The 24,897-nt window shown below is 40.7% G+C and overlaps 2 protein-coding genes across 2 annotated transcripts; both read right to left on the bottom strand.

The window, feature by feature from the left end:
• Positions 1-431: 431 nt before the first annotated feature.
• Positions 432-3,402, bottom strand: LOC101549476 (disintegrin and metalloproteinase domain-containing protein 20-like). Its single transcript, XM_012933600.2, has 2 exons — positions 1,398-3,402; positions 432-454 (listed from the first exon to the last, which is right to left on the bottom strand). The coding sequence occupies exons 1-2, from the start codon at positions 3,400-3,402 to the stop codon at positions 432-434; spliced, it is 2,028 nt and encodes a 675-aa protein (XP_012789054.2).
• An 18,013-nt stretch (positions 3,403-21,415) lies between these two features.
• LOC101549201 (disintegrin and metalloproteinase domain-containing protein 20) lies at positions 21,416-24,420 on the bottom strand. The gene is made up of 2 exons (XM_012933599.2): positions 22,338-24,420; positions 21,416-21,432 (listed from the first exon to the last, which is right to left on the bottom strand). The coding sequence occupies exons 1-2, from the start codon at positions 24,391-24,393 to the stop codon at positions 21,416-21,418; spliced, it is 2,073 nt and encodes a 690-aa protein (XP_012789053.2). The 5' UTR covers positions 24,394-24,420.
• Between the last annotated feature and the right edge of the window lie 477 nt (positions 24,421-24,897).

Below are 24,897 nucleotides of genomic sequence, written 5' to 3'. Positions count from 1 at the left end.
GACATGTTCTGCAGGGTTAGAGGTGAAAGCACCTCTATAGTAGCAAGTGACCAGCTGCTGCTGCTGCTGCTGCTTCACAAATTTCAAGGACTAAGGATGGAATTATAACAGTTTTTTTTTTTTGTTTTTGGATCACACCCAGTGATGCTCAGGGGTTACTCTTAGATCTGCACTCAGGAATTACTCCTGGCGGTACTCGGGAGACCATATTGGATACCAGGGATCGAACTCAGGTTGGCTGTGTGCAAGACAAACGCCCTACCCGTTGTACTAGCTCTCTGGTCCCAGGAATTACTACTTCCGAAGAAGAATGACAGTACTTCAAACAGACCCAACAAAAAGGGAATCCAAAATAAAATGTGACTACATGAGTAAAAGGCTGAAGTCAAAAGAGAGTAATTTTAATAAGGAGAGAGACAAGTAAACTCTTCTCACCCATCAGTTGTGATACAGCCTGTAAAGAGAAGTGGCACAACAGAAAGAGCATGTTGCAATATATCCCAGACTTTCCATCTAAAGAGCACAGGTGTGAGAGAGGAGGGAAAATGGATTAACAGTGGTTTTAAAATGTTTCAATTACCAGATGTGTCAACCTCATGTAGAGTATGGACAATTAAAGCAAAAAAAAAAGGGAGGTGAAGGGAACCTATAAAGCTGATGTCAAGAATATGGTAGCTACTAGAGTGAAAGCAGAAGCAGGGTAGAAGGATTGAGTCATTTTGGGGATGGTACTGAAACTTTAGTGCCTGGTGTGGTAATGTATTCAGAGAGAGGTTTAATGCTAAACCCTGAATTATACAATATTGAAGACCAAGAATAAATTATTAATTTTTAAAACGGATTTCTGTACCACTGTTCAGGAAGCAAATTGAAAAAAAGAACTATAGAGAAAATGAACTGTTATATTGCTTAAAACGTGAGAGTTAAAAAAAACTTGGAACCTATTTGGCATTATATTAATGACTGTGACATGAGCGACCCTATACTATTCTTTAAACACCCAAATTCCAATGTTTCTCTAATAGAGAACATAAGTCTAGAAGAATACATAAGTGGGCATTTTTAAAATGAAGCAGAAGCCTTAGTTTAAATCTTCTTCCTCAATCTTTTCCACCAATTGTACTTCCTCTGTGTCCTACCTTTCTCCTCTAGATCTATTAGGCTTTCCTCCTCTGTCACTTTCTCTTCATTCCTTTATTTATCTCTTTCTCCACGAGCTTTATTGGGCATTCCTCTTCCATTTTTTCTTTAGTTCCTTCCTCTTTTTCTTCTTAAAAGCACGTGAGACAAATACAAAATGAAAGCAACAATAGGAATAATCCACAGTATCATCAGGTAACTGATGTATATATTCCCTGGTCCGAAAGGACCAGGAGGTGGCCCACTATCAATACTACCTCCATAACCTGTGACATTGCAGTGAGGAGGTGCCCATCCATAGTGACAGTGGCAATTCTCTTTACTATTGCAGATACCATTCTTATGGCAGATTTCAGGAAAGCAAGAATTCTCAAGGTTGATACAGCTCTGGTGGAGACAAAACATTTTTGGACCACACTCTGTGCCATCTTCCACTAACCCATTATCAGGTATGTTCATTCCTAAGTGATAATCAGTGCCCCAGCAGGTGGTACCATTTAAGTAAAACTGATGCACTGTAGTATGATTAATCATATTAGGAATTGTTTTCACATTTTCACATTGAAGCCTCCCACACAGGATATTAGGGTCTGCACATCTTACATAGGTATTTCTTACAATGCCACAGTGACCAAATCGATTATTTTGGATGTTCATTTCTCGGAAGCATGCGTGAGATGCAGTCCTTGCATCTTTGCCAAAAAGCCTCTTGCACTGTATGTCATGGGAACTACTACATCTGGACAGAAAGCAAACGGAAGAGTTACTACAGGGGAGTCCATTCTGCACAAATGCATCCTCGGGACACTCAGGTGAGTTGCCATGACACCACTCTGGAAGGTCACATTCACTGACCTGTTGTCTACACAAAGTCCCTGAGGGTGAAAACTGGCAGTTTTTGCAACACATTCCACTGCCACAGACAGCCCCAGTTTCCAGAGTGCAGTTCAGCCGACAGCACTGATCATTTGCACACTGGTATATGGTTCCACAGTCACACTGTTCTCCTTCTTCAACTCTGAGGTTTCCACAAATATGTGTGCTAACCCTCTCCGGATCCATGCTTTGAGCAGAATTTAGCAGACAGTTTCCAAACCGAAGAGCAGTGTTCCAATAACTCTCAAAACTGCAGTTGCTAAATTGATCTGTTTCTTCAAAGGTGGGATACATTATGCAAACCTCAAGCTCACATATACATTCTATCTTATCATGCCGCATGCCCAAATTATGACCTATCTCATGGGCCACAGTAATTGAAAAATAAGCCAGATAATCACTTGTGAAAGAATCAACTCCGCTGTTAAAAGGAAAACTGCACACTGTCCCAACATAGGCAAGACCAAGAGTTCTGCCAAAATATTTTTTTATGAAAACATGAGAAATATCATGTCCTCTTCGTGCACCAAATGCTATTGACTTCCATCTGACAAAGTCTGTTAAAAAACCGTCTATATCCCAGACAGGCACGGGGTTTTGTACACTCCAGATTTCAAGTTCAGTCAAACTCACATCTACTCTTATAGACTGGTACAAACTATCCACTATATTGACAACATCAAATACTTCTCGCACTACTAATGATACATTTCTATCCTGATAAAGGAAACGAAGATGATCCACAAACACCAACAAATCAATATATCTCCAGTGGGTCCACCAGGATTTATAATGGGTCTGCCTCAGTGTGAGATTAAATGACTCTTGAAACTTCTGTTGTTGAGCTATTTTGTCATCTGTTACCCCACATCTCTTGGGTGGAAACTGAGTGTCATTGCTGTCGATCTTATACAAGAGGTGTTCAAATGAGGCAGAAAACCTAACTGGCTTGATTTCATAGGCAAGGTCATTTATCATCAGCATTCCACGAAAGCCTCCAGAACAGGTGCTGAGAGCAACCAGGGACTGGGGGATCCCCTCCACATATCCATGGTAGTAGCAGTCATCAGGAACAAAAGGCCGATCCTGTTGGAGGGTTCTCTGGTCCGTGTAGGTGAACACTTGGAAGTGTCTGGAAACCAGGTGCTTCTTGACCCTCAAGTGGATAATGTGTCTCTGACCTCCAAATCGCAGACTATAGGAGAGCAAGCCCATACCCTTGGCACCTCTGGCCCTGCTGGTCACTTTCAAGGGGATCACCAATACTGGGGAGGAGAAGAGCTGGGAGGGCCTGGTCGGAGAGTGACCAGAAATGCACAGACAAACTTCAAACATGAGTAGCAGGACAAGGGCCCTGCGAGGGACTGTGGCCTCATGTACAGCCATGATGGTGCTGGCTTTATGGAATCATCTGTCCAAAACCGGGGAAGACTGTGGCACTGCTGGTCCAGCTCCTCTCGCTAAGGAGCTCAGAGTGCTCTGCTGACCTGTGTGGATCACTGTTACGGAAGCGTTGAAACACCTGTAAACTGCAGTGTTGAAACTGGAAAAGAAGTCAAAGATGACCTAGGTTGGGCTTGGGTATGCAACTGGTAATAGAAACAGTAGAAAGAGAGAAAACAGTAAGATATAACGAGAATGACCCTCGAATCAGTAACATATCTGAGAATTTTTTCTAACATATGCAAGTGCAGTCCCATTATTTGTGTTATTTTCTGAACGTTAGGTTTTCTAAAATTTTAACATCTCTCCAAATTAATTTTAACTTCTACTTTCAAATATTAAGTAGATTGCATTTTTATGCTCAACTTTATAATGAACATTAGCTTGTACTTGAGCAAAACTGTCCGTCATCCCATACAAATGGGGGAAGTCCCACTCAAATTGTGATTCTTGGAACATTTAAGGAATTGATTCAAAACAAGAACACCTATATCATCTTAGAATTAACTCACACCAATAGATGACATGATTCAATAAAATCTAGAGTGCTACATGAAATTCCTTAAGATACGATCTCTAATAGATATGATATCCAAATTGCCAGATGCCTTCTGTATGTCTATTTTCATTTCTATGGCATTTACCATGGATTTAGAATTATTAAGATATAGACACTGAGAGGTCATCATATTTGGTCCATTATCTAATTTCGGCACACATCTCCCATCCTGACTGATTTCTCCAGCCATCATTTTCTTAGTGATCCCTTCTCTATTCCATCTGCCTTCTCCCCTCCGCTCATGAAGCAGGCTTCCAGCTATGGGGCAATCCTCCCGGCCCTTGATGACCTCGCAGTGTCTGTGTTGCAAGCCATAATGCCCAAAAGTAGAGAGAGTGGGTCTGGAGTGATAGCACAGTGGGTAGGGCATTTGCCTTGCACGTGGCCAACCCAAGTTCGATTTCCAGCATCCCATATGGTTCCCTGAGCACTGTCAGGAGTAATTCCTGAGTGCAGAGCCAGGAATGACCCCAGTGCATCTCCAGGTGTGACCCCCCAAAAAAAGTAGAGAGAGAGTATGGGGAATATTGTCTTCCTTGGAGGCAGGGGGAGGGTAGGAAAGGGGGTGTATGCCCGGGATATTGGTGGTGGGGAATGTGCACTGGTGGAGGGATGGGTGTTTGATCATTGTATGATTGTAACCCAAACATGAAAGCTCATAACTATCTCACAGTGATTCAATAAAAATTTTTTAAAAAAGATAGCAGTGGAATGAGTTGGAAGAGAATAAAGGGAAAGATCTGTAAAGAGGAAAAAAATCCATTGAAAACTGTTGAGATATACTGGACTGTGGTCAAGTGCATTTAGGAGAAAAAACATTGTTGCCAGGACTCTAAAAAAACAATAATGCCTCCATAAAATTCTCTTAAATGAAAGGTCACATTATCATTAGGTGAACAGGTGTCACTGAGCAAACCTGTTTTTTGTTTTGAGTCACACCTGGAGGAGCCCAGGGATCATTCCTGTTAGGGCTCAGCCCCTAGACTCATCCCATGTGCTCTCTCTTCAGCCCACCCTGCCTTTCTATCATTCCTAGCACTCCAAGCACTGGAGGCTCCTCTGCATTCGTTTAACTCTTCCATTTCCAGCAGCGACCTCAAATTCTTCAAAGTTTTTCTATTAATTCAGCCAGAGCCTCAGTATTTCTCAAACTTTGATCATGAACTTTCAATGTTATGAAGTCCATTTGGTGGACTTTCACTTAATGAAACCGAGTGTAACAGCAGAGAGTGACATGGATATGAGATCCAGGGTTTCTGATGTTCCTGTCCCCACAGAACCATGGAATCATTCTGCTGACTTTACCATATGCTGATTATCGATGTTTTTAACCTAAGACTACAGTATATACGTGGTCTATTAAGGTGGAGCTAAGAAGTTGCAACTATATTTTTTCAACTGCTAGCTTCTTCACGAAGAGTGTTTTATGTAACATTTTTTTTTTTTTTGTGGACAGCAAAGGCCATGATTTTCTTTCCACAGTACCAAAGAGGGACCCTTATACCCTTACTCATACAAATAAGGCCTCTGCAAGAATATTAGTTTTGCTTGGTGGGGACACATATATGGTGATGTTCATGGACTCTTCCCAGCTCTGTACTTCCTGGTCATTTCAAGGGTGCTTAGAAGGCCAAATGGTGCCGGGTAGCCAACCCTGAGCTCTAGCATGCAAAGCCAAGCCTGTATTCAGACATTTTGTATATCTCCCCAGCACATTCTTGAAGAGCTTTACTATGAAGGGCATAGAGGGAGAATAAAGGAGAGGGAGAGGACAGGAAATTTGGTATCCACTTGCCTGACATTACTTTCTGTGATCCCTAGCAACAGGTCCAACTCTGATGGGGAACTGGTGGTCACATTTCAAAAATAATTTTAAGATTTAACAAAAGTATTAATATCAGCTAGACCCCATGGTCCTCTCAGAAGTCTGAGAACCAGCAATACATAGTCATTCTCCAGGCAACCCATAACAGTCATCCAGTGTCCCCTTGTCAGTGTCCCAAAGACATACCCACAAAGCACCTCGAGACAAGCCTAAATGCAATACCTTTCTCTTCAAATGTTGAGTCACGGTTCTGGAGACCTTCTTCCAAGACTCTAAGCAAACATCACCTACTCAATATTACCTTATGAAAAGTACAGCTATTAGAAACACTGAACATCTTTTCTGATTACTTAAATTGCCAGCAAAACCTCGGAAATGCCTTAACTTCTACATTCAGGGACCAGATGAATGTGGTTCATTATGTAAATTTCTAGGATATGGTCATCTCAACCCCTTCCCTTTATTTCCTCACTATTGGCACTCCTTCTGACAACTCATACCTCTGTATATCTTCCTCATTCTTCCTTCCCTATTTATCTCTTCAGTTCTCTAGCACCTTTTCAAGAATTCCCTATAATAACCATTTTTGTCCGTGCATTAGCTTTCAACATACAAGTGAGCTGGTACAAGAGTGTTGCCAAGAGAAATGAATGAAATTTTGGGTAAGTTTTGGGTATGCCTGCAGCTTTTCCATACTGCCAAACTCCTGTCCAATGGAGAATGGGCATGGAGTGACATCACAATTCACTGAGTTACCACCAGATGAAGTTTCTTATCAAGCCAGTGTGTGAGGGATCTAAAGGATTCCCGGATCTAAAGAATTCACCCACCTATTTGTGCCACAGGGCCAATCTCACTAAAAACCAAAGTTGAACTGCAGAATTATAGCATCACAACATAAGTCTAATACAAGATTTGCAGAGACTCTAAGAGCATCATAGAATGGGAAAAATCTTGACACTTGAAAAAGGGATTCCAGGAGTTCAGGAATTCTGATTATGAGGAACTAGATTTGCCTTTGTATTTTTTACCATGAAGAGAACCCAGGCCTTTCCTGTGTGAGAAGTCAAGATGGCTCTGTCCTTAGACCTTGAAATTAGATCAGCTGTGGTAGAATTCTGTAAAAGGATCCTAGCTTCAAGAAGCACCACTATCATTTTTACTGGCGCTTACAAGGATATCAGAATGTAGTTCAATATGCTCCAGAGTTATGAATAAGTTCGATTTCTGAAATAAAAAGACCAGAATAATTTAGATCACACTAATTTATTTAGGAGTAAGAAATGAAACAAACCATACTTGTAGCAGACAAGACTACTGGTAGGTGACGCAACCCCATGCTTGATCTCCTGCACGTATGGTGGTGTTGGTCACCCCCATCACCAGTACCTCCAGGAGTGGTCCCTGAGTGCATAGAAGCACACCTCACCACTGCCTGTGTATCCCCCAACAAAACTATAATATTACTTATTGATATAAGGATATGGCACTATAAAGCAAACAGAAAGATTCGGAAGGAGCAACACAAAGTTCAAAAGTTAACTATAGGGAAAAAATATATTTATCTTAGTAACTCATAGAAGAAAATGTCCAAAACTAGACTTGGACATTTTCTTTTCTCTAATGAAAAGAAAATAGAAAACATAAAGGTAGAGTGGATCAAATTAAACTAGCTGAGCCACAGATAATTTTTTGGCGGAGGGCAACACCCAGTGATGCTAAAGCGTTACTACTGGCTCTGCTCTCAGGAGTTAACTCTTGGTGATGCTCTGGGTACCTACGAAATGTGAAAGACTCAGTATTGATTTCTTAAAATAGGCCTGGGTAACTGTAATTACAGCTAGTTCAGTGTAATTTCCTCACTAAAAATCCCAGCATAGTCAAATCTGCTAGGTATGAGTTGTCATGAGATAAGGGTTTAAAAGAAAAAAAAACTGAACAGTTAGATAGGAAAAAGTAAACATAGAAAATATTAACAGAAATGAGTTTGATCATATCATATTGAAAAGATGATAAGGGAAGGAAATCACAGAGATAGTTCAGATTTAATCTAAAGGAGAAAATGTTAAAAAGGGTTAAAAGAAACACCTCACAGTATTTTGTGTGCATCTAACAGGAAGGCATCAGTAGAAGTGAAGACACTGCTGTTGACTCCACATGCCTCCCATGTGTATGGCCCTGAGTTAAATCCCTGGCACCATTACAAATAAACCACAAGGGAAATAATATCTAGTATTCTATTCAAAGATACTTACTCACCTCTCCTAGTAACAAAAGGAACTATATTTATCTGATGGGGAATGTCCACATCACAAAAGTGTTTTCCCACAGGCAAGGCTTACCTATTGCATTCCAGACGTGCTTATCCCTGAAAGAATCCCAAATCCGGGAAACCCAACTGCATAATTTGTGCCAATGGGAGGCAGACTTTGAATTTTCCAACAGAAAAAAGAAAAATAAGTAACAGAAATAGGAGACAAAAAATAAGGACATAGAAAAATATACATCAAAGTAACCTATCAATAAAACAAAATATTATGCTAAAACTGCAGGATATACATTAATTTATAATGCACATGCATTTAACAAAATTGCTTTCATTTTTGTCAAAGACAAATGCACGTTAATTTTAATACAAACCTTGGGCCAGATAGACTATATAGTGGGAAGGGAGCTTTCCTAGAATGTAGTCGGCACAAGTTCAATCCTCAGGGCCACAAGTGTCCCTCAAATCTGACCAGGGTGATCCATTAGCCCCTGAGTGAAAAACCACTAGTAAGTGCTCCCAATGCCATATGTGTCCCCCAAAGCAAAACAGCAAAAACACCTAAAAAAAACCTGAATATACTAATGACACAAAAATATACTACTTTCAGTTTCTACTCTGTCATCTAAAGATTTTGAAAATTATCATTCCTCTCATCCTCCTGAAAAAAAAGTGCCTTTAAGTCCAATACAGAATCAATGACTTTTCTTAGGTATGAAGAAAAATGAGAACATTGAACAAAGTAGGGATGGAATGTGGAGAACATGCATGCATTAACTGCAGCAGAAGTGGGAAATAGAACAGAGATTTTTTTAAAAGTCCTAATAGACAATCTAGCAAAATGCTAGAAATCAAAAACACTCTTAACCGATCTTTCAGCAGGTAAGCTCCTCAAGTTTTAACACTTAAGCACTCAAGTGAGGGTCACCTTCCACCCGATATCCCTGGGGCTTTTTCTCTCTCAAAGACAATTCCCCAACCTTCCAGCTGGGCCCTGCCACCTTCCCCTTGGCCACCTCCACCATCTCAGCTGGCCATCTCCACATCTCTCGAAAAGCACAGTTGCTTATGCAGCCAAACAACATCTCTGCTCATCACACGACACACAGCTCACACTTAAGACTTCCTATGTGTCACTGGGCAGAGACAGGAGCAGAAGAGCAGCACCCAGCCTATCCTCCAGAGGGCACCCCTCCCTCACCCAGGGTCAAAATACAAAGACTCACCCTCAGAAGAGCAGAAACACCGCCACACAGTGGGGAAGAGGCGCAGAACCACACCAAGCTCTAGGAATGAAATGAGTAACAGAAGGCTCTACCTGTACCAACCAGTTCTGTGAAGTCTCAGAGAGTGACTTTAATGACACCTTTTTGAGGATGTTCCATGAACTAAAACAAATAAACTACAATGATGTAACAGGTTTTCCATAGAGCACAAGAAGTGTGACAGCAGAAACTGTCAGGCTGAAGTGGAGCCATGACAGCCTCCACTTTAAGACTGAAACTCAGCAGGCCTAAGTCTCGGTTTACCCAACTTCAGAAAGTCCCGACTTCTCAGAAAACAATATCACCCTGGGCAGATAAACTGCCCCATGGCAGCAGCCTATCAGAGTCGGGGGCATGGACAGTGGAGCCCAACCAAGCAGAGAGGCCTAGGGAGTGGAGTCACAGGCCCGACAGTGACCAAGAATTGGAAACATAATGTTGGTCCCTGAAGTCACAGACCGGACAGGAACCACAATTGGAAACATATTGCCAGTTCCTAGAAAAATACTGTTATGTAACCAAACCCTATATAAAGTGCTCAGAATTCGGAGTCGGGGTCCTTGTCAAGAGTCCACTGTGTTGGATGAGACTTGGACCCTAACTCTAGCTATCAATAAAGGGGCCTTGCTTTTGCAGCCTCACGTCTAGTCTGGTCAATATGCAAGCAAAACTCCCTTCCCGGGACATAACAAAACAAGACTTCACTCAGCAGTGACAGAAATAATGAGATATTCTCTATGGTGTTATAAAAGTGCAAAAGAATGGGGCTGGAGTGAAAGTACAGCAGGTAGGGCGTATTTGTTTCCTCAATTTCCTGGAAAAGCTTGAAGAGAACTGGCAATAGGTCCTCTAAATGTTTGGAAGAATCACTAATGAATCCATCTGGACCTGGGCTTTTGTTTTTGGGAAAACTTTTGATTACAGTTTCGATTTCCTTAATAGTAATAGGTCTATTCAGGTTTTCCAAATCTTCTTGGTTCACTCTTCAGTCAGGAATCCAGGAATTTATCCATTTCTTCTAAGTTCTCTTGTTTTGTGGCATACAGACTTTCAAAGTAGTCCCTGATGATCTTTTGAATTTCTCTGGTTTCTGTTGTGATATCCCCTTTTTTCATTTCTGATTTGGTTTATTAGGGTTCTCTCTCTATTTTTTGTGAGTCTTGCTAGTGGCTTATCAATCTTGTTCATATTCTCTAAGAACCAGCTCTTGGTTTAATTGATCTTTTGGGTTGTTTTTTGGGTTTCCATGTCATTAATTTCTGCTCTAAGTTTTTTTTTCATTCTTTTTTTTTTATTAGTGAATCACCGTGGGGGTACAGTTACAGATTTATACATTTTTGTGCTCATGTTTCCCCCATACAAAGTTTGAGAACCCCTCCCTTCACCAGTGCCCATTCTCCACCACCAGTAAACCCAGTATCCCTCCCACCCTCCCCAGTCCCATCACCCCCCCACCCCCCACCCCACACTGCCACTATGGCAGGGTATTCCCTTTTGTTCTCTCTCTCTGATTAGGTGTTGTGGTTTCTGCTCTAAGTTTTATTATATCTTTCCTTATGCCTGGTTTGGGCTCCTTTTGTCGGTCATTTTCTAAGATCTTGAGCTGTGAAGTCAAATTATTTATGTGGGCCCTTTCTTCCATTCTGAGAAATGCTTGCAGAGCTATAAATTTTCCCCCTGACACGGTGTTAGCTGTGTCCCATAGGTTCTGGTAGCTCCTGTCTTCATTCTCATTTGTTTCCAGGTATCTTCTGATTTCTTCCTTGATTTCCTTCCTGACCCACTCGTTGTTCAACATTGAGTTGTTTAATTTCCAGGTGTTTAATTCTCTGCATCGGTGTGTGATCAACTTCTATCTTTAGTGTATCATGGTCTTAAAAGATAGTTAATACAATTTCTATCTTTCTGATTCTATTGAGGTATGTTTTGTAACCCAGCACGTGGTCTATCTTGGAAAACGTTCCGTGTGCACTGGAAAAGAATATTTATTCAATTTGGGGGAATAGAAGGCCCTGTATACATCTATTTGCCCTCTCCCTTCTATTTCTTCCTTCAAAGCCAGTGTTTCCTTGCTGAGTTTTAATCATGCAGATCTATCCAGAGGTAATAAGGTGGTGCTGAACTTCAACTGCTATTGTGTTGCTACCAATGCTCTCCCTGGTCTATTAGAAGTTGTTTCAAGTATTTAGCTGGTCCCTCATTGGGTAGGTATATGTTTAGGGGCTTGATTTCTTCTTGCCGTACATATCCCTTGATTAATAAAAAATGGCCTTCACTGTCCTTTCTAATCTTTTTCAGCCTATGATGTCGGATACTAGTATGGCCACCCCAGTTTTTTTGAGGGAGTTGTTTGCTTGAAGGATTGTTTTCCATCCTTTGACTTTGAGTCTGTGTTTGCTCCGACATTAATATGTGTTTCTTGTAGGCAGCAGAATGTTGGATTCAGTTTTTTAATCCATTTTGCTACTCTGTGTCTCTTAATTGGTGCATTTAGACCATTGAATTGACAGAGATTACTGTCATGGGGTTTTGTCCCATCTTTCTGTAGAGGTTCGTTGTGCTTGTAGAGTTTTTCTTGTCTTACAGTAGCCCCTTTAGTCCTTTTAATCTTGGTTTTGAGTCTATGAAGTTCCTGAGCTGTTGTTTATCCATAAAATAGTGTATCGTTCCTTCGAGTTTGACAGTTTAGCCGGATAAAGTATTCTTGGTGAGGCATTCATTTCATTGAGTTTTTTCACTATATCCCACCATTGTCTTCAGGCTTGGAAGGTTTCCTCTGATAGGTCTGCTGTAAATCTAAGGGGTGCGCCTTTGTATGTGATTTCCTTCTTTGACCTTGCTGCTTGCTCTCTATCCATGGTATCCATCAGTCTGATTATGTCTTGGAGACTTCTGATTAGGGTCTCTTTTGGCTGGTACCTTTCGAGCTCCCTGGATCTGGGTGCCTGCATTCTCCAGCTCTGGGAATGCCTCAGCAATATTATTTTAACTGTTGCTTTTTCATTGGGGTTGTCTCCCTGTCCTTTGGTACTCCATTGATTCTTATATGATTCATCTTGAGTTCATCACCTAGGTCTCTGACTCACCCTAGAGTTATTTTGAGGTCTTTTCCCCTTGCATGTTCTTGCCAGTATGCTTTCTGTAGTTCATCTTCAAGCTTACCAATCCTGTCTTCAGCTGTAGTCATTCTATTGTTGAGGGCACCCAATGAGTTTTTTATTTCATCTATCAAGTCCCTTATTAGTGACACTTTTTTTTTGTAGCTTTCTTATTTCTGCTCTCAGTTCTTCTGGTATTTTCTTGGCTTTCTGTTTCACTGTTTCTTTCATGTCCAATTAAATTTATTGGATGTCTGTTCCACCATTTCTTTGAGTTCATTGATCATCCTCAGCATTTCATCTCTGAATTCTTTATCAGAGAGATCATACCCTGTGGGTCATCCCTGTTGAGGCTTCTGGACTCTTTTCTTCCTCCACTCCTCATAGTGGGGATTTGCGCTGTTTCTTCATGTTTTTGTGGTAGTATGGAGGTGGGACCCTCCAGCTTACTATCAGTGTACCCCTCTCACTGCGAGAAAGGATTCTGGATGAGCTCGGTAGATGGTAGTCATCTTTCTAGACTACTACCTTCCTCTTTGGTGCTCCTCTGTGACTTATGCGAGGCCTCTAGTGAAGCTTCAGAGGATGTGTTCTTTTATATGAGGCTTGTTCATTTTCTTGTGTTCACCGCTATTTTGGTGAGATAGGAAGTAGCTACTGGACTATTGGCCTAATGTAACTTGGATGGCCAGGATGTTATCCTCAGAATTAGGTAATAGAAACTGAGATGAGTCCAGGGTGCAGGAAGGAAGAAAATAACTGTGGCCTTGAGTGAACACCACTTCAGAGGACACCCCCCCCCCCACTGCGGTGTGGTACCTGTGGAGAAGTTCGCCACCGCCTCAGTGCTGAGAGGAATAAAAGTTCCACTTCTTGCTGGGAAAACTGAACTCTGACCTCTGTCTAATGCCAGGCACACTTTAATGTAAGATCAAAGTGGATTAAGGACCTCAATATCAGACATGAATCTGTAAGGCACATAGAAGAAAATGTAGGAAGAACTCTCCATGAGATTGAAGCTAAAAGCATCTTTAAGGATGAAACAGCACTGATGATGCAAGTGGAATCAAACATAAACAAATAGGACTACATCAAACTAAGAAGCTTCTGCACTTCAAAAGAAACAGTGACGAAAATACAGAAAGAGCCCACAGAATGGGAAAGAATATTTACCCAATATCCATCTGTTAAGGATATACAAGACACTAGTAGAATTGTATAAAAAAAAACAAACTCCAACCCCATCGAAAAATGGGGAGAAGAAATGAACAGAAGTTTCCTCAAAAAAGAAATACAAATGGCCAAAAGGCACATGAAAAAAATGCTCCACATCGCTAGTCATCAGGGAGATGCAAATCAAAGCAACAATGAGATATCATCTCACACCACAGAGACTGGCACACATTCAAAAGAACAAAAGCAATCAGTGCTGGCGTGAATGTGGGGGAAAAGGGATGCTCCTTCACTGTTGGTGGGAATCCCAACTAGTCCAGCCTTTCTGGAAAACAATATGGACAGTCCTTCAAAAACTAGAAATTGAGCTTCTATCTGACCCCGCAATACCACTTCGGGGAATATATACCAAGGATGCAAAAAAAGCACAGTAGAAATAACATCTGTACCTATATATTCATTGCAGTACTGTTCACAATAGCCAAAATCTGGAAACAACCCAAGTGCCCTAAAACAGATGACTGGTTAAAGAAACCTTGGTATATCTACACAATGGAATACTATGCAGCTGTTAGGGGAGATGAAGTCATGAAATTTGCTTATAAATGGATAGACATGGAGAGTATCATGCTAAGTGAAATGAGTTAGAAAGAGAGGAACAGGCATAGAAGGAATGCACTCATTTGTGGAGTATAGATAACATCACATGAGGCTGACACCCAAGGACAGTAGATACAAGGGCCAGGGGGATTGCCCCATAGCTGAAAGACTGCTTCATGAGTGGAGGGAAGAAGGCAGATGGAATAGAGAAGGGATCACTAAGAAAATGATAGCTGGAGGGACCCGTTGGGATGGGAGATGCATGCTGAAAGGAGGTAATCAAACATGATGACCTCTCAGTGTCTGTGTTGCATAATGTCTCAAAATAGAGAGAAGTATGGGGAATACTGTCTGCCGTGGAAGCAGGGGGAGGGTGGGAAAAGGGGGTAAACCCGGGACATCGGTGGTGGGGAATGTGCACTGGTGGAGGGATGGGTGTTTGATCATTGTGGGATTGTAACCCAAACATGAAAGCTTGTAACTATCTCGTGGTGATTCAATAAAACAAAATAAAAATTTTTAAAAATTCCACTTCTAATTCCGTCCTAAGGCTTGCCAGAGTTCCTCTGGCCTGCATTTTGGGGGGCACCTTGGCCAAGGAGGGTGAGTGTTCTTGTAGTTCCCTGGGTCTGTTTTGATAAAAGTATATGTAGAACAATGAAAAATTGAGGAAATATTAAATGCAACACAATGAGAATTTAACAGATACATAGGCTGAAATAATAGTTCTGAGGGCTGGAGTTCATGCTTTGCATGTAGTAAGTCATACACTGCACAGTTCCGTGAGCCAATCAGGAGTCACCCACAAACAGAGCTAGGAGTACTCTGACCACCACTAGGTGTAGTCCCAAAAAACAAAACAACAGAAAGAAGACAGACCACTCACAGCAATTACTAAAACAGTTCACAAAAATAGAGTAAACACAAAGTGGTACTCACAACAGATAAAATAAATAAGAGTAAACTAAGGTTTGCAATTTTATTTAAGGGTTTTGGGAACACGCACAGTGGTGCTTGGGTGAAAAAAGGATATGCACAAGTTTAGTATATGTAAGGTAATATGAGTAGAGGCTTTTTGTTTTATCTCTCAAGTTGTAACTCAAATGCTAAAAAAGATGCAACTGATAAAAGAAAGGAAGCTTAACTATTACTCTAACAATTGTTGCTTACAAAGAGCATCTAGAAATAATTCAGAGAGAAATAAGGTTGAAAACAAGACATGATGAGCTAATATATACAAATTCCTTTATTTAGCTTATACATGTGTGCAGACGTGCACGTGTAGTGACCAGGCTGCTCCAGTCTAGTTTGGGAAAGTTAGAATAGATACATAAAAATGTTCCAATGGAATCACAATGATCCTCTTATATCCTTTCTGAAAAAATACTCTTAGATATGTTCTTAAAAAGAAATGAAGGTCGTGACAATTTTAAAGTCCAAGAGACTGTCACTGGAGCAAGGCAAGATGAAAAGGCAAGAGTCGCTTCTGAACTTCTTCTCTCCTGTCCAGTTTCACTGAAGTCTCATTCGTTTTTCAGGAGGGCCTTTAGTGCTCAGTCTGTTGGGTGTTCTTCGCAATCTCCTTCTCCTCAGATTTTACTGTTTCGGGAATAACTTCTGCCTCTTTCTTTGTCTGACCTACTTGTCACCAAAAGCAGATTATTTTGCAGAGGATGTGGAAGGGCCACAGTAGTATAGAAGTGAATAATATCAGTGATTCAGACTTTAATTTATGTAGAAATATTAAATCTAGGTAAATTATCTAAATTTAGCCTTTACATCAAATGGATCTATAGGAACCCATGTGCCAACTGAAACCCCCAATAATTTTGGCAAATTTTTGATACTATACGAAAAGACGATATTTAATTAAGACTTTATATAAACCAGAACTGTAATTATCCTAGCCCAGATTTAACTGGTAGCATAATACCTGTTTTAAATGAAACAGAAGTTACTTTCCCACATTGAATTCTGAACACAAACAACCTCAATCACCCTGGTTTTTCTATGCCTCCTGAATCCACAATAATTCATGTCTGAAATATTAAAATACATGAACAACACTTTGGGCAATTCAGCAGATCTAAAATGCTAGGACTAACAAAATGTAATGAAAGGCTCTAGAATGAGAAAATGGCCATGGGTCATCTCCTATGCAAGTAGTTATGACATTAAACAACTGTTTATATTAGATTCTGATAATAAGAATACTAGACAAGGCATACCTGGAACAGGCTTTTCTCCAGACTTTTGTTGCTTAGAAAAAAAAATGGAAAGGTTTATGGAATAATGGGAGGGGTGGAAAGGACACATATTAGCAAGGCTCTTTTTTTTTAACTTTTTATTTTATTGAATCACCGTGACAGAAGTTACAAAGCTTTCAGTTTAAGTCTCAGTCATATAATGATCAATCCCCCATCCCTTCACCAGTGCACCTGTTCCCCCACCAAGAACCCAAATATACCCCCCTCCCTCACCCCCGCCCGCACCTGAGTGGCTAATGATCTTCACTTTATTCTTTCTATACTTTGAATACATTCAATATTTCAACTGAGAACTGACTATTATTGTTTGGAATTTTCCCCTAAAAACCAAACCTGCTGAAAAGGTATCATTTGATAGTTTGTTTTCCATTGCTGAGAGTAAAGATTTAAAAATTAATTTAATTTAAATTAAAATTAATTAAAACTAAAATTTAATCTTTACTAAAGATTATAATAAAGATTATAGGTTTTGGATTTCTGTTGTTTTAGCTCAGTTTACAGTCTAGATACATTTCTATAAAAAGTCTCTTGGGTGCCAAAATGGGTTAGTAGGTCTCCCAGATCATAGTCTTTAAGGAGCAGAGGGGCCCTGTTGTGCGCAGCTGCTCCGGATCTCATCTGGGCAGAGAGCGTGGCAGTAACACCTTCATCCCATGATCTCTTGTGCGCCACGTCACTACAAGCTCGTACCTCTGAGTTGTGAGTTCTAGAAGATGGCGGACGCCACATGGGCACTGCTGCTGCGACCGCTGCTATCTTCCCCATAGAAAGAAAGCGTTGGAGAGAAAATCCTTCCCCCCTCCCCAGGCCGCATGGAGTTGTAGCTCAGCTCACAGTCTAGATGCATTTCTATAAGTCTCTGGGTGCCAGAATGGGTTAGTAGACCTCCGGGATCATAGTCTTTAAGGAGCAGAGGGGCTGAGCAAGGCTCTTCTTGACTTCATAATTCTTAGAAAAAAAATATACCTTATACACAAATTATACTTTAAGCAAATTATACATGACTTATGGAAGTCTGTCTATATCTTGAAGTCTGTCTCTGTAGCATACACATTTATCTTTGTCTACTTATTCCCCTACTCAAGAAAAAAAAATACATATACCTAAAAATAAATGTTAAATATCTAGAGTGGCATTTGCATCTGCACCTAGGCTACCAGAAGTAGGCAATTAAAGTCCAATGGCAGAGACAGTCAAGCCTTTCCAGACTCCAGAGGTTTGTTTAGGGGAGATGAGGTTAAGTAAGGAGAATTCAGTTTCGATAAATCCTTTAAAGTTGAAAGGTATTGGAAGAAAAGAGAGAACGGGGTATTTTTCTAAGAACTAAGTATTTACCTGGAGGAAAAACAATGGGGACTAGCAGACATGAACAAGATCTCCTCATTGTAATAAGATAAATATATAAAATAAATCTCTCCTGTAGGACACTGCCATTGCTCTTTTCCCATTAGCCAAGGAAAAGACTTTATAACACTTTTCATGGACTCCTTCCTCAAGACTCAAGACCTATCCCCACCCTCAGCCAATCATTTACTTTTTTAGCATGTATTTATTCTTTCAGATTTTTAGGACACTGCTGGCGGTACTCAGGGGTGACTTACTTGGCTCTGTTCTCAGGACTGATCTTGGGCAGTGCAGTGCGTAGGGGATGGGCATGGGAACAGCATGGCAAAGGGATCCCCACACAAGGCAAGTGCCTGACCACTTACACTTTTATCTCTGTAGCCTCTACTACTAATTTTGGGGTTTTTTTTGGGGGGGGGGGCTGTGGCAAGGAGGAGGTTTATATCTGACTTGCTCAGGACTAACTCCTGACTATGTGCTCAGGGATCACTGCTGGTAGGTCCCAACACCATATCGGGTGCTGGGGACTGAACCCAGATTGACAGCATGGAGATCTTACATACTAGAATATCTTTGGCCCCTACCTCCTATGTGTAAAAGGAAGTGGGCATCTCAGGTTCTCTTCCATACCCTCATAGACACAGCCATCCTCTATCTTTGTCTAGTTATCTTTCTAAAATAAAATACAAAATTAACATTATTTTTTTTATCAACCTTAAACATGTAACTGAGTCTCTACTGACATCATTAATAATTCTTAGTGAGTCAGTGATGAAAATCTAGCTGATAATAATGTTCCGTTGCACTTCAAGAGCACATATTTTAAAAAGAACATGCAAAAATGAACTACTTCTCTGGTTTCTTTTGTGATGTCAGCTCTGTTTTTGTTGTTTGTTTTCTTTTTTTTTTCTTTTTGGGTCACACCCAGTGATGCACAAGGGTTACTCCTGGCTCATGCACTCAGAATTACTCCTGGCGGTGCCTGGGGGACTATATGGGATGCTGGGAATCGAACCTGGGTCGGCCGCATGCAAGGCAAACACCCTACCTGATGTGCTATCGCTCCAACCCCCAGCTATGGTTTTATAACTCTCAATAATTTAATGAAGCTGGAACCCTGTTGGTGTGGAAATGTTAATGGGTTATGGGTTTAAAATAAGTATTAATCACAAATTCCTTTGTAGAGCATACAAAATCCTTTCAATCTAACCTAAACCTAGATTGTATATATGCAAGGGATGAATTTTACTGCTGAGCCATATCCCCAGCCCAATATGTACTTTGAAATTTTCTTGCAGTTAGATTTTAAGATCACAATTTTATATTTTAAGCAAATGTATCTAAAATATTACTGTTCCTGTGGCTGGACTGATACTGCAGTGGGTCAGGCATTTGCCCTGCGTGCAGCTGACCAGGCTTGATACCCAGCATTCCATTTGGTCTAGCTAACCCCACCTGGACTGATCCCTGAATGAAGAGTCAGAAATAAGTCCTAGCACATTCTGGTATACCAAAAAGAAAATTACAAATTACCATTTAGTCAATGATCTAAGATTATTGAGTTGTTGTACATTATTTTGTGCCGTCTTTGAATCCAATAGGTACTTTACACTTGCAGCCCAAGCCAAAATACAATTAGTTGTGTTTTTCCTGCTCAAAGGTCCATTTGTCTAGTTGGTACTGTCTCAGTTTAGGATTCTAAGCACTCACTGAATAAAGCCAATCACACATAACCTCTTAAGGACTATGTGGTAGTTACTCATCACCTTACACAGTAGTAGTTTATTTATTTACTCAATAAATTCTATTAATTCTTTAGGTAATATCATGAGTTATCTTGAAACCGCTTTTCCTGTTCTGACTACCCTGTGTTATCTGCTCCGTTCACCACCTAATCAACATTGCAATGTTACACGTCTCTCAGGAGTCACGAAAGGTTGGTTCTAATGTTCATCTCCAGTTATAAAAAGAATTTTTTCATTTAATCTAAAACCAACCTGAAAAAAACTTATATTAAAGAGGCCCCTCTCAAGTAAAAGTAGAGGTTAAATGTTAGTAAAGCAAATTAACCTTTACTAACAGTCCTGTAAATGTATGTAAATAATGAAAAATAAACATGAGAATAACATTTTCATATCCATTTCAGACCCATTCTACTTCATAAAGCACACTGAGGGGCAGGAGAGAAATTACAACAATCAAGTCACTTTCCTTCATAACCAACCTAGGATTAATCTCCAGTACGACAAATGGCCCCCCATACCCCACCAGGTACAATCTCTAAGCACAGAGCCAGGAGCAAGCCCTGAGCACCACTGGGTGTGGCCCAGAAACAAAAACTGGGGGGGTGAGGTTTTACTGTGCCCATCTTCCAGGCATGAAGCCATAAATATGATAGCTGAAACCATTCCATATTACTGAGTGCAGTTCCAGCAGCACTGTCAAAACAAACACCAGTGTCAAAAGAAACATGCAACCTCCTGTGGACCACAACCACATGCAGCCGAGAGTGTGCATCCCCCTTGGCAGAACTACTACAAATTCTGCAAGGCACTCTTCCTATGCTCTATTGCACAGGTAGGTTGTGCTATTGCTCCAACACCAAGATGCTATTATAATTCTTATGAATGTAAAAGGAAAATTAGAAGATATGATGAACAGTTTGTGCCAATATATGTGAACATTTAATTAAAATGGACCAATGAAAAGCACAATTCACTGAAAAGAAGAAACTTATTATCTCCATTAAATGAATTAAATCTGATCTCAGCTTTAAGATAAATGACATGATTGTCAGGGTATCTGATCTTAACCTTACTGAAAATTACTAATAGCTCCCTTGATATAGTCACACAGTACAGGCATGAAGGTATCCCAAACCACCAACACCTACTTTGTAAACCCTACATGGTATGAGAATCCCCCATTGCAGCCAAAGCAGCAATATTCACTCTAAATGTTCATGCAGGTTGGCCAAAGATGCTGCTGTTCAGATCTACATGAATTCAACATTTTTTTCCCAAGGGCTGCCGGGAGTTGGGTCACCCAGGGCTTACTCTTGGTTCTGTGCTCAGAGATCTTCCCTGATGGGCTCAAAGGACCATATAGGATTGGACCAGGAATTGAATCCAGTCAGCTATGTGTAAGCCAAATACCAGCCATTGTACTATCGCTACAGCCCCATAATGGTTCAAGATCTGCTATAAAACTGGAGTTATCATACTTTTCATTCCTTTCCAGGTCTAACATCTCTTAATATACCATAAACTCTAAACTCCAATTTTCAAGATGTTAAAGGTTTGATGATTTTAATGGACCTGCTCAGCAGCATCGAGGTGAAAGCACCTCTGTGGTAGCTAGTGACCAGCTGCTGCTGCTGCTTCACAAATTTCAAGGACCAAGGATGGAATTATTACTCCTAAGGAAGAATGACAGCATTTCAAACAGACCCAGCAAAAAGGGAATTCAGAACAAAATGTGACCACATGAGTAAAAGGCTGAAGTCAAAAGAGGAGAGTAATTTTAATAAGGAGAGAGACAAGTAAACTCTTCTCACCCATCAGTTTGTGATACAGCCTGTGGAAGAGAAGGGGCACAACAGAAAGAGCATGTTGCAATATATCCCAGAGTTTCCATTTAAAAAGCACAGGTGTGAGAGAGGGAAAATTGATCAACGGTGGTTTTAAAATGTTTCCATTACCAGATGGTTTCAACCTCATGTAGAGTATGAATAACTTAAAAATAAATAGGGCATGAGGGGAACCAACAAAACTGACACCAAGATCATGGTAGCTATTAAAGTGAAAGCAGAAGCAGGGTAGAAGGATTGAGGAGAGGGATCGTGGGCTGGTACTAGTGGGATGATACTGAAACTTTAGTGCTTGATGTGGCAATATATTCAGAGAGAGGTTAAATGCTAAACCCTGAATTACACAATATTGAAGACAGGATAAATTACTAATTTTTAAAACGACTTATTGTATCCCTGCTCAGGAAACAAAGTGAAAAAAACTGTAGAGTAAATGAACTGTTAATATTGCTTAAAACATTAGTTTAAAAAAGTTCCAAATCCCTTGGTGCGATATTAATGATTGTGACATGAGTGATCCAAATTTTTTCTTTAAACAGCCAAATTCTAATATTTCTCTAGTAGAGAACATGAGCCTGGAAGAAAACATGAGTTGGCTTTGATAAAATAAAGCAGAATCTTTCATTTAAATCTTCTTCCTCAATCTCTCCCACCAATTGTACTTCTTCCACTGTGTCCTAGCTTTCTGCTCTAGATCTATTAGGCATTGGTCCTCTATCATTTTTCTCTTCATTCCTTTATTTATCCCTTTCTCCACTTTCTCCACGAGATTTAGTAGCCATTCCTCTTCCATTTTTTTCTTTGTTCCTTTCCATTTCTTTTCTAAAATGCACATAAGCCATATATAAAATGATAGCAATAAAAGGAAAAATCCATAATATTAACAGGTAACCGATCTGGCTCTTCACTTTTCCAAGAAGACCAGGAGGTGGCCCACTATCAATACTACCTCCATAACCTTTGACATTGCAGTGAGGAGGTGCCCATCCATAGTGACAGTGGCAATTCCCTTTATTATTGCAGATACCATTGTTATGGCAGATTTCAGGAAAGCAAGCATTCTCAAGGCTGATACAACTCTGGTGGAGACAAAACATTTTTGGACCACACTCTGTGCCATCTTCCACTAACCCATTATCAGGTATGTTCATTCCTAAGTGATAATCAGTGCCCCAGCAGGTGGTACCATTTAAGTAAAACTGATGCACTGTAGTATGATCAATCACATTAGGAACTGTTTTCACATTTTCACATTGAAGCCTCCCACACAGGATATTAGGGTCTGCACATCTTACATAGGTATTGTTTACAATACCACAGTGACCAAATCGATTTTCTTGGATGTTCACTTCTTGGAAGCATGCGTGAGATGCAGTCCTTGCATCTTTGCCAAAAAGCCTCTTGCACTGTATGTCATGGGAACTACTACATCTGGACAGAAAGCAAACGGAAGACTTACTACAGGGGAGTCCATTCTGCACAAATGTATCCTCGGGGCACTCAGGTGAGTTGCCATGACACCACTCTGGAAGGTCACATTCACTGACCTGTTGTCTACACAAAGTCCCTGAGGGTAAAAACTGGCAGTTTTTGCAACACATTCCACGATTACAGACAGCCCCAGGTTTCAGAGTGCAGTTCAGCAGACAGCACTGATCATTTGCACACTGGTATATGGTTCCACAGTCACACTGTTCTCCTTCATCAACTATGAGGTTTCCGCAAAGATGTATGCGAAATATCTCTGGGTTTATGCTTTGGGCAGGACTTAGCAGACATGCTCCAAACTGAAGAGCAGTGTTCCAATAACTCTCATAACTGCAGTTGCTAAACTGATCTGTTAATTTCTTGGAGGGATACATTATGCAAAAGGCACGATCACATACACATTCATTTTTATCATGCTGCATACCCAAGTTATGTCCTATCTCATGAGCCACAATAACTGAAAAAGACAGATTTTTATCTGTAAAAGAGCCAACTGCACTGTTAAAAGGAAAAATGCACACTCCCCCAACAAAGGCGAGACCAAGAGTTATGCCAAAAGATTTTTTTATGAAAACATAAGAAATATCATGTTCTCTTCGTGCACCAAATGCTATCATCTTCCACACGGCAAAGTATTTTAAAAAGGACTCTAGATCCCAGTCAGGCACAGGGTTTTCTACACTCCAGATTTCAAGTTCAGTCAAACTCACATCTACTCTTATAGACTGGCACAAGCTATCAGCAATATTGACAATAATAAATACTTCCTGCCCTACTAATGATACATTACAATCCAGATAAAGGAAACGAAGATGATCCACAAACACCAACAAATCAATATATCTCCGGTGGGTCCACCAGGATTTATAATGGGTCTGCCTCAGTGTGAGATTAAATGACTCTTGAAACTTCCGTTGTTGAGCCATTTTGTCATCTGTTACCCCACATCTCTTAGGTGGGAGCTGTGTGTCATCGCTGTCGATCTTATACAAGAGGTGTTCAAACGAGGCAGAAAACCTAACTGGCTTGATTTCATAGGCAAGGTCATTTATCATCAGCATTCCACGAAAGCCTCCAGAACAGGTGCTGAGAGCAACCAGGGACTGGGGGATCCCCTCCACATATCCATGGTAGTAGCAGTCATCAGGAACAAAAGGCCGATCCTGCTGGAGGGTTCTCTGGTCCGTGTAGGTGAACATTTGGAAGTGTCTGGAAACCAGGTGCTTCTTGACCCTCAAGTGGATAATGTGTCTCTGACCTCCAAATCGCAGACTATAGGAGAGCAAGCCCATACCCTTGGCACCTCTGGCCCTGCTAGTCACCTTCAAGGGGATCACCAATTCTGGGGAGAAGAGTTGGGAGGGCCTTGTCGGAGAGTGACCAGAAATGCACAGACACACCCCAAACATGAGTAGCAGGACAAAGGTCCTGACGGGCACTGTGGCCTCATGTACTGCCATGATGGTGCTGGTGTTATGGAATCATCTATCCAGAACTGGAGAAGACCGTGGCACTGTTGGTCCAGCCCCTCTCGCTAAGGAGCTCTGAGTGCTGGGCTGACCTGTGAGGATCAGTGTCATGGAAGTGTTGAACCATCAGAGAACTGCAGTGCTGAAAGTGGAAAAGAAGTCAAAGATGACCTGGGTTGGGCTTGGGCACACAACTGGTAATAGAAATGGTAGACAAACAGGAAACAGTGAGATATAAGTCAGCTCAACTAGAACGACGTTTGGATTTTCTCTTATATATGCAATTGCAGTCCTATTATTTGTTATTATTTTCTGAAGGTTAGGCCAACTAAAATTTTAACATCTCTCTAAATTAATTTTAACTTTTGCTTTCAAATATTAAGTAGATTGCATTTTTATGCTCAACTGCCTGAATGAACATTAGCTCGTACTAGAACAAAATTGTCTGTCATCCCATACGAATGGGGCAAGTCCACTCAAATTGTGGTCCTTGGG

Source organism: Sorex araneus, chromosome 3 (genome assembly GCF_027595985.1).
Source record: "Sorex araneus isolate mSorAra2 chromosome 3, mSorAra2.pri, whole genome shotgun sequence".
Classification (NCBI taxonomy): Eukaryota; Metazoa; Chordata; class Mammalia; order Eulipotyphla; family Soricidae; genus Sorex; species Sorex araneus.
The sequence above is the reverse complement of the archived record's forward strand: the minus strand, read 5'-3'. Positions and strand labels throughout refer to the sequence as shown.